Source organism: Neolamprologus brichardi, chromosome 17 (assembly GCF_056152115.1).
Source record: "Neolamprologus brichardi isolate AB-2024 chromosome 17, ASM5615211v1, whole genome shotgun sequence".
Lineage (NCBI taxonomy): Eukaryota > Metazoa > Chordata > Actinopteri > Cichliformes > Cichlidae > Neolamprologus > Neolamprologus brichardi.
Window position 1 is genome coordinate 36,655,457 of NC_142120.1, and position 13,641 is coordinate 36,669,097.

The following is a 13,641-nucleotide window of genomic DNA, read 5'->3' on the forward strand; positions in this document are numbered from 1 at the left end:
TCACAAGGACTGGTAAGGCTTTCGGAGCCTGGGGAGCGGACACCCGCACGAAGGGTGGCCAGGCGGCCCGGTCCGGGTTTTTCTCGTCTTTTCTTCTTTCTTTCACACGCCTGGTGGGCGGTGCCACCCGATCACAAGGGCTGGCAAGGCTTTCGGAGCCTTTGGAGCGGACACCCGCACAAAGGGTGGCCAGGCGGCCCGGTCCGGCTTTTTTCTTCTTTCTTTCACACGCCTGGTGGGCGGTGCCACCCGATCACAAGGGCTGGCAAGGCTTTCGGAGCCTGGGGAGCGGACACCCGCACAAAGGGTGGCCAGGCGGCCAGGCCGGGTTTTTTCTTCTTTCTTTCACACGCCTGGTGGGCGGTGCCACCCGATCACAAGGGCTGGCAAGGCTTTCGGAGCCTGTGGAGCGGACACCCGCACAAAGGGTGGCCAGGCGGCCCGGTCCGGGATTTTTCTTCTTTCTTTCACACGCCTGGTGGGCGGTGCCACCCGATCACAAGGGCTGGCAAGGCTTTCGGAGCCTGCGGAGCGGACACCCGCACAAAGGGTGGCCAGGCGGCCCGGTCCGGGTTTTTTCTTCTTTCTTTCACACGCCTGGTGGGCGGTGCCACCCGATCACAAGGGCTGGCAAGGCTTTCGGAGCCTGTGGAGCGGACAACCGCACAAAGGGTGGCCAGGCGGCCCGGTCCGGGTTTTTTCTTCTTTCTTTCACACGCCTGGTGGGCGGTGCCACCCGATCACAAGGGCTGGCAAGGCTTTCGGAGCCTGTGGAGCGGACACCCGCACAAAGGCTGGCATGGCGGCCCGGTCCGGGTTTTTTCTTCTTTCTTTCACACGCCTGGTGGGCGGTGCCACCCGATCACAAGGGCTAGCAAGGCTTTCGGAGCCTGGGGAGCGGAAAACCGAAAAGGGTGCCCAGGCGGCCCGGTCCGGGATTTTTCTTCTTTCTTTCACACGCCTGGTGGGCGGTGCCACCCGATCACAAGGGCTGGCAAGGCGTTCGGAGCCTGGGGAGCGGACACCCGCACAAAGGGTGGCCAGGCGGCCCGGTCCGGGTTTTTTCTTCTTTCTTTCACACGCCTGGTGGGCGATGTCACCCGATCACAAGGGCTGTCAAGGCTTTTGGAGCCTGTGAAGCGGACACCCACACAAAGGGTGGCCAGGGCGCCCGGTCCGGGTTTTTTCTTCTTTCTTTCACACGCCTGGTGGGCGGTGCCACCCGATCACAAGGGCTGGAAAGTCTTTCGGAGCCTGGGGAGCGGACACCCGCACAAAGGGTGGCCAGGCGGCCCGGTCCGGGTTTTTCCTTCTTTCTTTCACAGGCCTGGTGGGCGGTGCCACCCGATCACAAGGGCTGTCAAGGCTTTCGGAGCCTTGGGAGCGGACACCCGCACAAAGGGTGGCCAGGCGGCCCGGTCCGGGATTTTTCTTCTTTTCATCTTTCTTTCACACGCCTGGTGGGTGGTGCTCCCGATTACAAGGGCTGGCAAGGCTTTCGGAGCCTGTGGAGCGGACACCCGCACAAAGGGTGGCCACGCGGCCCGGTCTGGGTTTTTTCTTCTTTCTTTCACACGCCTGGTGAGCGGTGCCACCCGATCACAAGGACTGGTAAGGCTTTCGGAGCCTGGGGAGCGGACACCCGCACGAAGGGTGGCCAGGCGGCCCGGTCCGGGTTTTTCTCGTCTTTTCTTCTTTCTTTCACACGCCTGGTGGGCGGTGCCACCCGATCACAAGGGCTGGCAAGGCTTTCGGAGCCTTTGGAGCGGACACCCGCACAAAGGGTGGCCAGGCGGCCCGGTCCGGCTTTTTTCTTCTTTCTTTCACACGCCTGGTGGGCGGTGCCACCCGATCACAAGGGCTGGCAAGGCTTTCGGAGCCTGGGGAGCGGACACCCGCACAAAGGGTGGCCAGGCGGCCCGGTCCGGGTTTTTTCTTCTTTCTTTCACACGCCTGGTGGGCGGTGCCACCCGATCACAAGGGCTGGCAAGGCTTTCGGAGCCTGTGGAGCGGACACCCGCACAAAGGGTGGCCAGGCGGCCCGGTCCGGGATTTTTCTTCTTTCTTTCACACGCCTGCTGGGCGGTGCCGCCCGATCACATGGGCTGGCAAGGCTTTCGGAACCTGGGGAGCGAACACCCGCACAAAGGGTGGCCAGGCGGCCCGGTCCGGGTTTTTTCTTCTTTCTTTCACACGCCTGGTGGGCGGTGCCACCCGATCACAAGGGCTGGATAGGCTTTCGGAGCCTTGGGAGCGGACACCCGCACAAAGGGTGGCCAGGCGGCCCGGTCCGGGATTTTTCGTCTTTTCTTCTTTCTTTCACACGCCTGGTGGGCGGTGCCACCCGATCACAAGGGCTGGCAAGGCTTTCGGAGCCTGGGGAGCGGACACCCGCACAAAGGGTGGTCAGGCGGCCCGGTCCGGGATTTTTCGTCTTTTCTTCTTTCTTTCACACGCCTGGTGAGCGGTGCCACCCGATCACAAGGGCTGGCAAGGCTTTCGGAGCCTGTGGAGCGGACACCCGCAAAAAGGGTGGCCAGGCGGCCCGGTCCGGGTTTTTTCTTCTTTCTTTCACACGCCTGGTGGGCGGTGCCACCCGATCACAAGGGCTGGCAAGGCTTTCGGAGCCTTGGGAGCGGACACCCGCACAAAGGGTGGCCAGGTGGCCCGGTCCGGGATTTTTCTTCTTTTCATCTTTCTTTCACACGCCTGGTGGGTGGTGCTCCCGATTACAAGGGCTGGCAAGGCTTTCGGAGCCTGTGGAGCGGACACCCGCACAAAGGGTGGCCACGCGGCCCGGTCTGGGTTTTTTCTTCTTTCTTTCACACGCCTGGTGAGCGGTGCCACCCGATCACAAGGACTGGTAAGGCTTTCGGAGCCTGGGGAGCGGACACCCGCACGAAGGGTGGCCAGGCGGCCCGGTCCGGGTTTTTCTCGTCTTTTCTTCTTTCTTTCACACGCCTGGTGGGCGGTGCCACCCGATCACAAGGGCTGGCAAGGCTTTCGGAGCCTTTGGAGCGGACACCCGCACAAAGGGTGGCCAGGCGGCCCGGTCCGGCTTTTTTCTTCTTTCTTTCACACGCCTGGTGGGCGGTGCCACCCGATCACAAGGGCTGGCAAGGCTTTCGGAGCCTGGGGAGCGGACACCCGCACAAAGGGTGGCCAGGCGGCCCGGTCCGGGTTTTTTCTTCTTTCTTTCACACGCCTGGTGGGCGGTGCCACCCGATCACAAGGGCTGGCAAGGCTTTCGGAGCCTGTGGAGCGGACACCCGCACAAAGGGTGGCCAGGCGGCCCGGTCCGGGATTTTTCTTCTTTCTTTCACACGCCTGGTGGGCGGTGCCACCCGATCACAAGGGCTGGCAAGGCTTTCGGAGCCTGTGGAGTGGACACCCGCACAAAGGGTGGCCAGGCGGCCCGGTCCGGGTTTTTTCTTCTTTCTTTCAGACGCCTGGTGGGCGGTGCCACCCGATCACAAGGGCTGGCAAGGCTTTCGGAGCCTGTGGAGCGGACACCCGCACAAAGGGTGGCCAGGCGGCCCGGTCCGGGTTTTTTCTTCTTTCTTTCACACGCCTGGTGGGCGGTGCCACCCGATCACAAGGGCTGGCAAGGCTTTCGGAGCCTGTGGAGCGGACACCCGCACAAAGGCTGGCATGGCGGCCCGGTCCGGGTTTTTTCTTCTTTCTTTCACACGCCTGGTGGGCGGTGCCACCCGATCACTAGGGCTAGCAAGGCTTTCGGAGCCTGGGGAGTGGAAAACCGAAAAGGGTGCCCAGGCGGCCCGGTCCGGGATTTTTCTTCTTTCTTTCACACGCCTGGTGGGCGGTGCCACCCGATCACAAGGGCTGGCAAGGCGTTCGGGGCCTTTGGAGCGGACATCCGCACAAAGGGTGGCCAGGCGGCCCGGTCCGGGTTTTTTCTTCTTTCTTTCACACGCCTGGTGGGCGGTGCAGCCCGATCACAAGGGCTGTCAAGGCTTTCGGAGCCTGGGGAGCGGACACCCGCACAAAGGGTGGCCAGGCGGCCCGGTCCGGGTTTTTTCTTCTTTCTTTCACACGCCTGCTGGGCGGTGCCGCCCGATCTCATGGGCTGGCAAGGCTTTCGGAACCTGGGGAGCGAACACCCGCACAAAGGGTGGCCAGGCGGCCCGGTCCGGGTTTTTTCTTCTTTCTTTCAAACGCCTGGTGGGCGGTGCCACCCGATCACAAGGGCTGGATAGGCTTTCGGAGTCTTGGGAGCGGACACCCGCACAAAGGGTGGCCAGGCGGCCCGGTCCGGGATTTTTCGTCTTTTCTTCTTTCTTTCACACGCCTGGTGGGCGGTGCCACCCGATCACAAGGGCTGACAAGGCTTTCGGAGCCTGGGGAGCGGACACCCGCACAAAGGGTGGTCATGCGGCCCGGTCCGGGATTTTTCGTCTTTTCTTCTTTCTTTCACACGCCTGGTGAGCGGTGCCACCCGATCACAAGGGCTGGCAAGGCTTTCGGAGCCTGTGGAGCGGACACCCGCAAAAAGGGTGGCAAGGCGGCCCGGTCCGGGTTTTTTCTTCTTTCTTTCACACGCCTGGTGGGCGGTGCCACCCGATCACAAGGGTTGGCAAGGCTTTCGGAGCCTTGGGAGCGGACACCCGCACAAAGGGTGGCCAGGTGGCCCGGTCCGGGATTTTTCTTCTTTTCATCTTTCTTTCACACGCCTGGTGGGCGGTGCTCCCGATTACAAGGGCTGGCAAGGCTTTCGGAGCCTGTGGAGCGGACACCCGCACAAAGGGTGGCCACGCGGCCCGGTCTGGGTTTTTTCTTCTTTCTTTCACACGCCTGGTGAGCGGTGCCACCCGATCACAAGGACTGGTAAGGCTTTCGGAGCCTGGGGAGCGGACACCCGCACGAAGGGTGGCCAGGCGGCCCGGTCTGGGTTTTTCTCGTCTTTTCTTCCTTCTTTCACACGCCTGGTGGGCGGTGCCACCCGATCACAAGGGCTGGCAAGGCTTTCGGAGCCTGTGGAGCGGACACCCGCACAAAGGGTGGCCAGGCGGCCTGGTCGTCTTTTCTTCTGTCTTTTCTTCTTTCTTTCACACGCCTGGTGGGCGGTGCCACCCGATCACAAGGGCTGGCAAGGCTTTCGGAGCCTGTGGAGCGGACACCCGCACAAAGGGTGGCCAGGCGGCCCGGTCCGGGTTTTTTCTTCTTTCTTTCACACGCCTGGTGGGCGGTGCCACCCGATCACAAGGGCTGGCAAGGCTTTCGGAGCCTGGGGAGCGGACACCCGTTTATGGGTGGCCAGGCGGCCCGGTCCGGGATTTTTCTTCTTTTCATCTTTCTTTCACACGCCTGGTGGGCGGTGCCACCCGATCACAAGGGTTGGCAAGGCTTTTGGAGCCTGGGGAGCGGACACCCGCACAAAGGGTGGCCAGGCGGGCCGGTCCGGGATTTTTCTTCTTTCTTTCACACGCCTGGTGGGCGGTGCCACCCGATCACAAGGGCTGGCAAGGCTTTCGGAGCCTGTAGAACGGACACCCGCACAAAGGGTGGCCAGGCGGCCCGGTCCGGGTTTTTTCTTCTTTCTTTCACACGCCTGGTGGGCGGTGCCACCCGATCACAAGGGCTGTCAAGGCTTTCGGAGCCTGTGGAGTGGACACCCGCACAAAGGGTGGCCAGGCGGCCCGGTCCGGGTTTTTTCTTCTTTCTTTCATACGCCTGGTGGGCGGTGCCACCCGATCACAAGGGCTGGCAAGGCTTTCGGAGCCTGGGGAGCGGACACCCGAACAAAGGGTGGCCAGGCTGCCCGGTCCGGGATTTTTCTTCTTTTTATCTTTCTTTCACACGCCTGCTGGGTGGTGCCCCCGATCACAACGGCTGGCAAGGCTTTCGGAGCCTGTGGAGCGAACACCCGCACAAAGGGTGGCCAGGCCGCCCGGTCTGGGTTTTTTCTTCTTTCTTTCACACGCCTGGTGGGCGGTACCACCCGATCACAAAGGCTGGCAAGGCTTTCGGAGCCTGGGGAGCGGACATCCGCACAAAGGGTGGCCAGGCGGCTCGGTCCGGGTTTTTTCTTCTTTCTTTCACACGCCTGGTGGGCGGTGCCACCCGATCACAAGGGCTGGCAAGGCTTTCGGAGCCTGGGGAGCGGACACCCGCACAAAGGGTGGTCAGGCAGCCCGGTCCGGGTTTTTTCTTCTTTTCTTCCTTCTTTCACACGCCTGGTGGGCGGTGCCACCCAATCACAAGGGCTGGCAAGGCTTTCGGAGCCTTTGGAGCGGACACCCGCACAAAGGGTGGCCAGGCGGCCCGGTCCGGCTTTTTTCTTCTTTCTTTCACACGCCTGGTGGGCGGTGCCACCCGATCACAAGGGCTGGCAAGGCTTTCGGAGCCTGGGGAGCGGACACCCGCACAAAGGGTGGCCAGGCGGCCAGGCCGGGTTTTTTCTTCTTTCTTTCACACGCCTGGTGGGCGGTGCCACCCGATCACAAGGGCTGGCAAGGCTTTCGGAGCCTGTGGAGCGGACACCCGCACAAAGGGTGGCCAGGCGGCCCGGTCCGGGATTTTTCTTCTTTCTTTCACACGCCTGGTGGGCGGTGCCACCCGATCACAAGGGCTGGCAAGGCTTTCGGAGCCTGCGGAGCGGACACCCGCACAAAGGGTGGCCAGGCGGCCCGGTCCGGGTTTTTTCTTCTTTCTTTCACACGCCTGGTGGGCGGTGCCACCCGATCACAAGGGCTGGCAAAGCTTTCGGAGCCTGTGGAGCGGACACCCGCACAAAGGGTGGCCAGGCGGCCCGGTCCGGGTTTTTTCTTCTTTCTTTCACACGCCTGGTGGGCGGTGCCACCCGATCACAAGGGCTGGCAAGGCTTTCGGAGCCTGTGGAGCGGACACCCGCACAAAGGCTGGCATGGCGGCCCGGTCCGGGTTTTTTCTTCTTTCTTTCACACGCCTGGTGGGCGGTGCCACCCGATCACAAGGGCTAGCAAGGCTTTCGGAGCCTGGGGAGCGGAAAACCGAAAAGGGTGCCCAGGCGGCCCGGTCCGGGATTTTTCTTCTTTCTTTCACACGCCTGGTGGGCGGTGCCACCCGATCACAAGGGCTGGCAAGGCGTTTGGAGCCTGGGGAGCGGACACCCGCACAAAGGGTGGCCAGGCGGCCCGGTCCGGGTTTTTTCTTCTTTCTTTCACACGCCTGGTGGGCGGTGTCACCCGATCACAAGGGCTGTCAAGGCTTTTGGAGCCTGTGAAGCGGACACCCACACAAAGGGTGGCCAGGGCGCCCGGTCCGGGTTTTTTCTTCTTTCTTTCACACGCCTGGTGGGCGGTGCCACCCGATCACAAGGGCTGGAAAGGCTTTCGGAGCCTGGGGAGCGGACACCCGCACAAAGGGTGGCCAGGCGGCCCGGTCCGGGTTTTTCCTTCTTTCTTTCACACGCCTGGTGGGCGGTGCCACCCGATCACAAGGGCTGTCAAGGCTTTCGGAGCCTTGGGAGCGGACACCCGCACAAAGGGTGGCCAGGCGGCCCGGTCCGGGATTTTTCTTCTTTTCATCTTTCTTTCACACGCCTGGTGGGTGGTGCTCCCGATTACAAGGGCTGGCAAGGCTTTCGGAGCCTGTGGAGCGGACACCCGCACAAAGGGTGGCCAGGCGGCCCGGTCTGGGTTTTTTCTTCTTTCTTTCACACGCCTGGTGAGCGGTGCCACCCGATCACAAGGACTGGTAAGGCTTTCGGAGCCTGGGGAGCGGACACCCGCACGAAGGGTGGCCAGGCGGCCCGGTCCGGGTTTTTCTCGTCTTTTCTTCTTTCTTTCACACGCCTGGTGGGCGGTGCCACCCGATCACAAGGGCTGGCAAGGCTTTCGGATCCTTTGGAGCGGACACCCGCACAAAGGGTGGCCAGGCGGCCCGGTCCGGCTTTTTTCTTCTTTCTTTCACACGCCTGGTGGGCGGTGCCACCCGATCACAAGGGCTGGCAAGGCTTTCGGAGCCTGGGGAGCGGACACCCGCACAAAGGGTGGCCAGGCGGCCCGGTCCGGGTTTTTTCTTCTTTCTTTCACACGCCTGGTGGGCGGTGCCACCCGATCACAAGGGCTGGCAAGGCTTTCGGAGCCTGTGGAGCGGACACCCGCACAAAGGGTGGCCAGGCGGCCCGGTCCGGGATTTTTCTTCTTTCTTTCACACGCCTGCTGGGCGGTGCCGCCCGATCACATGGGCTGGCAAGGCTTTCGGAACCTGGGGAGCGAACACCCGCACAAAGGGTGGCCAGGCGGCCCGGTCCGGGTTTTTTCTTCTTTCTTTCACACGCCTGGTGGGCGGTGCCACCCGATCACAAGGGCTGGATAGGCTTTCGGAGTCTTGGGAGCGGACACCCGCACAAAGGGTGGCCAGGCGGCCCGGTCCGGGATTTTTCGTCTTTTCTTCTTTCTTTCACACGCCTGGTGGGCGGTGCCACCCGATCACAAGGGCTGGCAAGGCTTTCGGAGCCTGGGGAGCGGACACCCGCACAAAGGGTGGTCAGGCGGCCCGGTCCGGGATTTTTCGTCTTTTCTTCTTTCTTTCACACGCCTGGTGAGCGGTGCCACCCGATCACAAGGGCTGGCAAGGCTTTCGGAGCCTGTGGAGCGGACACCCGCAAAAAGGGTGGCCAGGCGGCCCGGTCCGGGTTTTTTCTTCTTTCTTTCACACGCCTGGTGGGCGGTGCCACCCGATCACAAGGGCTGGCAAGGCTTTCGGAGCCTTGGGAGCGGACACCCGCACAAAGGGTGGCCAGGTGGCCCGGTCCGGGATTTTTCTTCTTTTCATCTTTCTTTCACACGCCTGGTGGGTGGTGCTCCCGATTACAAGGGCTGGCAAGGCTTTCGAAACCTGTGGAGCGGACACCCGCACAAAGGGTGGCCACGCGGCCCGGTCTGGGTTTTTTCTTCTTTCTTTCACACGCCTGGTGAGCGGTGCCACCCGATCACAAGGACTGGTAAGGCTTTCGGAGCCTGGGGAGCGGACACCCGCACGAAGGGTGGCCAGGCGGCCCGGTCCGGGTTTTTCTCGTCTTTTCTTCTTTCTTTCACACGCCTGGTGGGCGGTGCCACACGATCACAAGGGCTGGCAAGGCTTTCGGAGCCTTTGGAGCGGACACCCGCACAAAGGGTGGCCAGGCGGCCCGGTCCGGCTTTTTTCTTCTTTCTTTCACACGCCTGGTGGGCGGTGCCACCCGATCACAAGGGCTGGCAAGGCTTTCGGAGCCTGGGGAGCGGACACCCGCACAAAGGGTGGCCAGGCGGCCCGGTCCGGGTTTTTTCTTCTTTCTTTCACACGCCTGGTGGGCGGTGCCACCCGATCACAAGGGCTGGCAAGGCTTTCGGAGCCTGTGGAGCGGACACCCGCACAAAGGGTGGCCAGGCGGCCCGGTCCGGGATTTTTCTTCTTTCTTTCACACGCCTGGTGGGCGGTGCCACCCGATCACAAGGGCTGGCAAGGCTTTCGGAGCCTGTGGAGCGGACACCCGCACAAAGGGTGGCCAGGCGGCCCGGTCCGGGTTTTTTCTTCTTTCTTTCAGACGCCTGGTGGGCAGTGCCACCCGATCACAAGGGCTGGCAAGGCTTTCGGAGCCTGTGGAGCGGACACCCGCACAAAGGGTGGCCAGGCGGCCCGGTCCGGGTTTTTTCTTGTTTCTTTCACACGCCTGGTGGGCGGTGCCACCCGATCACAAGGGCTGGCAAGGCTTTCGGAGCCTGTGGAGCGGACACCCGCACAAAGGCTGGCATGGCGGCCCGGTCCGGGTTTTTTCTTCTTTCTTTCACACGCCTGGTGGGCGGTGCCACCCGATCACAAGGGCTAGCAAGGCTTTCGGAGCCTGGGGAGTGGAAAACCGAAAAGGGTGCCCAGGCGGCCCGGTCCGGGATTTTTCGTCTTTTCTTCTTTCTTTCACACGCCTGGTGAGCGGTGCCACCCGATCACAAGGGCTCGCAAGGCTTTCGGAGCCTGTGGAGCGGACACCCGCAAAAAGGGTGGCCAGGCGGCCCGGTCCGGGTTTTTTCTTCTTTCTTTCACACGCCTGGTGGGCGGTGCCACCCGATCACAAGGGTTGGCAAGGCTTTCGGAGCCTTGGGAGCGGACACCCGCACAAAGGGTGGCCAGGTGGCCCGGTCCGGGATTTTTCTTCTTTTCATCTTTCTTTCACACGCCTGGTGGGCGGTGCCACCCGATCACAAGGGCTGGCAAGGCTTTCGGAGCCTGTGGAGCGGACACCCGCACAAAGGGTGGCCAGGCGGCCCGGTCCGGGTTTTTTCTTCTTTCTTTCACACGCCTGGTGGGCGGTGCCACCCGATCACAAGGGCTGTCAAGGCTTTCGGAGCCTGGGGAGCGGACACCCGTTTATGGGTGGCCAGGCGGCCCGGTCCGGGATTTTTCTTCTTTTCATCTTTCTTTCACACGCCTGGTGGTCGGTGCCACCCGATCACAAGGGTTGGCAAGGCTTTTGGAGCCTGGGGAGCGGACACCCGCACAAAGGGTGGTCAGGCGGCCCGGTCCGGGATTTTTCTTCTTTCTTTCACACGCCTGGTGGGCGGTGCCACCCGATCACAAGGGCTGGCAAGGCTTTCGGAGCCTGTAGAGTGGACACCCGCACAAAGGGTGGCCAGGCGGCCCGGTCCGGGTTTTTTCTTCTTTCTTTCACACGCCTGGTGGGCGGTGCCACCCGATCACAAGGGCTGTCAAGGCTTTCGGAGCCTGTGGAGCGGACACCCGCACAAAGGGTGGCCAGGCGGCCCGGTCCGGGTTTTTTCTTCTTTCTTTCATACGCCTGGTGGGCGGTGCCACCCGATCACAAGGGCTGGCAAGGCTTTCGGAGCCTGGGGAGCGGACACCCGAACAAAGGGCGGCCAGGCTGCCCGGTCCGGGATTTTTCTTCTTTTTATCTTTCTTTCACACGCCTGCTGGGTGGTGCCCCCGATCACAAGGGCTGGCAAGGCTTTCGGAGCCTGTGGAGCGAACACCCGCACAAAGGGTGGCCAGGCCGCCCGGTCTGGGTTTTTTCTTCTTTCTTTCACACGCCTGGTGGGCGGTACCACCCGATCACAAGGGCTGGCAAGGCTTTCGGAGCCTGGGGAGCGGACACCCGCACAAAGGGTGGTCAGGCAGCCCGGTCCGGGTTTTTTCTTCTTTTCTTCCTTCTTTCACACGCCTGGTGGGCGGTGCCACCCAATCAAAAGGGCTGGCAAGGCTTTCGGAGCCTGGGGAGTGGACACCCGCACAAAGGGTGGCCAGGCGGCCCGGTCCGGGTTTTTTCTTCTTTCTTTCACACACCTGGTGGGCGGTGCCACCCGATCACAAGGGCTGGCAAGGCTTTCGGAGCCTGGGGAGGGGACACCCGCACAAAGGGTGGCCAGGCGAACCGGTCCGGGTTTTTTCGTCTTTTCTTCTTTCTTTCACACGCCTGGTGGGCGGTGCCACCCGACCACAGAAAGTTCTACAGAAAGAAAGAACTTTAAGAAATTAATATAACCACTACAGTGACCATCAAAACAATGAAAAAATATTGCCGTAATCTGTTTTTTGTTTGTTTTGCGACACCACAAAACAAACAGGCGAACCGGTCCGGGTTTTTTCGTCTTTTCTTCTTTCTTACACACGCCTGGTGGGCGGTGCCACCCGACCACAGAAAGTTCTACAGAAAGAAAGAACTTTAAGAAATTAATATAACCACTACAGTGACCATCAAAACAATGAAAAAATATTGCCGTAATCTGTTTTTTGTTTGTTTTGCGACACCACAAAACAAACAATAGCGTAAAATGAAACGATAAATGTTTTTATATTGTCATCCAATATATATCGTTATATCGAACAGCCATATTGCAAACCATAAATTTTATTTGAGTTTAAATGTTTAAATCACCGTCAATTTCAGTCTTCTATGTGGGAAATACATTCAGAGTTTGCCGACATTCCTTATCATACAGAGGTCCTTTGGCTGAGTTGGGGAAAACTCTGGAGCTCAGCAAGGAAATCTGTCAGTTCATGGACATGGCATGTATGATGCAGTGAAGGCATTTCAAGTCAAGCTGTCACAAATGCACCAGTGCAACTTGCCTCACTTTCACTGTTGCCAAGTAATGTTGAACCAAGTCGGTGCACTTTGCTGATAAACTGAGCGCACTGAGTTCGCAGCGCTTTGGTGACTGTGAAGCACAAAAAGAGAATTTCGAGCTTCTTCTCAACCCATTTACTACATGCAGCTCAAACCTTGTGTATGCTTTCATTTATTTTTTTCTTTTTGGCAGCATGTTCATATTTCTAACTTGCACAATTTTGACAGGATATATTTTTAGGAAGGTCAAAATATTTTATTTATTTATTTATTTATTCTGGAATAATATTCCTGTCTGTTTTTGTTCATATTTATTTTTAAAAAAACATTGTTTAAGTGTGTTCAATAAATGTTTATCTTGTTTGGCCCGCGACCTAAAGTGTGCCTTGAGTTTTGGCCCCCTGTGCAATTGAGTTTGACACCCCTGGTGTAGAGGATGGAAATCAGCCAGGACAACTCATGAAACATCTGCAGACATCTTGGGAATCCAAGATGGCTGCTAGGGTGCAGACACACAGCTTGGCAGGTCCTGTGCGTTTGCCAAAAAACCCACCTAAAAACCCCTGGATCTTGACATCAACTTGTCTTTTTGTTTTTATACATTTTTATCTTCTGTGGAGTTCGACATGTCCAAGAAAACTGGATAATTATACCACTTTCCCAGCCAAATGGAGTCAACATCTTTTGTTCACAAGATTCTTGGATTTTGGTCATGATAGACCACCCCCAGGTAAACATGAACAATCAAATATACCACAACTGTCGCTGGAGATTCTGAAACTTGTTCTCATGCTACTTTTGGCTGGTGATATAGAACTAAATCCTGGACCTAATTCAAACATCAGTGATTTGGACTGGCTACAACTAATTAGCCTAGTTAGCCTAGGCCTGCCTGGGCCTCCATCTCAGCTGCCTGGGCCTCCATCTCAGCTGGCTGGGCCTCCATCTCAGCTGCCAGGGCCTCCATTTCAGTTGCCTGGGCCTCCATTTCAGTTGCCTGGGCCTCAACCTCAGCTGACTGGGTTTCAATCTTGGCTGCCTGAGCCTACATCTCAGCTGCTCGGACCTCCACCTCGGCTGTCTGGGCCTCCACCTCGGCTGCCTTGGCCCCCAACGCGGCTGCCTGGGCCCCCATCTCGGCTGCCTGGGCCCCCACCTGCTCTACCCAAATTACAGTCTCCGGTAAAGGGTTTCTCATCATTAAATGCTCATAGCATTGTCAACAAAAGGACAAGAAATCCTGCTATTAAAATTTACAGAGGAACAAAGATCTGCAAGACATTTAATCAGGCTAAAGTAATCTGGGACACTTAAAATAAACCAAAGGGGCTTCTATGTGGACACATTAACATTCGCAGTATGTTACCAAAGCATGAGCAACTGGAACATATTCTAAGCAATTCCAATATTTCTATTTTGGGTATCTCTGAATCTTGGCTCACAAGTTCTTCTCCTGAGTCTGCGGTTGTCTTTCCAGAGTACACAGTATTCAGAAGGGATAGAATTAGAACAAGAGGAGGAGGAATACTTGTGTATGTAAAAATCACCTGGACTGCTCTTTACTTAGTTCACCAATAGAT

At 59.0% G+C, this 13,641-nt stretch overlaps 1 protein-coding gene and 1 pseudogene across 1 annotated transcript in view; both read left to right on the forward strand.

Annotated features, from left to right (window-relative positions):
* The window catches only part of LOC148098027 (uncharacterized), a 36,340-nt gene extending 22,777 nt beyond the window's left edge, over positions 1–13,563 (forward strand). Inside the window, exon 8 of the mRNA XM_087831011.1 lies at positions 13,539–13,563. Coding sequence (XP_087687137.1) covers positions 13,539–13,563 — 25 coding nt within the window. The remainder of the gene's footprint in view (positions 1–13,538) is intronic.
* LOC148098023 (uncharacterized) overlaps positions 1–13,641 on the forward strand; it is a 206,070-nt pseudogene that overhangs the window by 186,048 nt on the left and 6,381 nt on the right.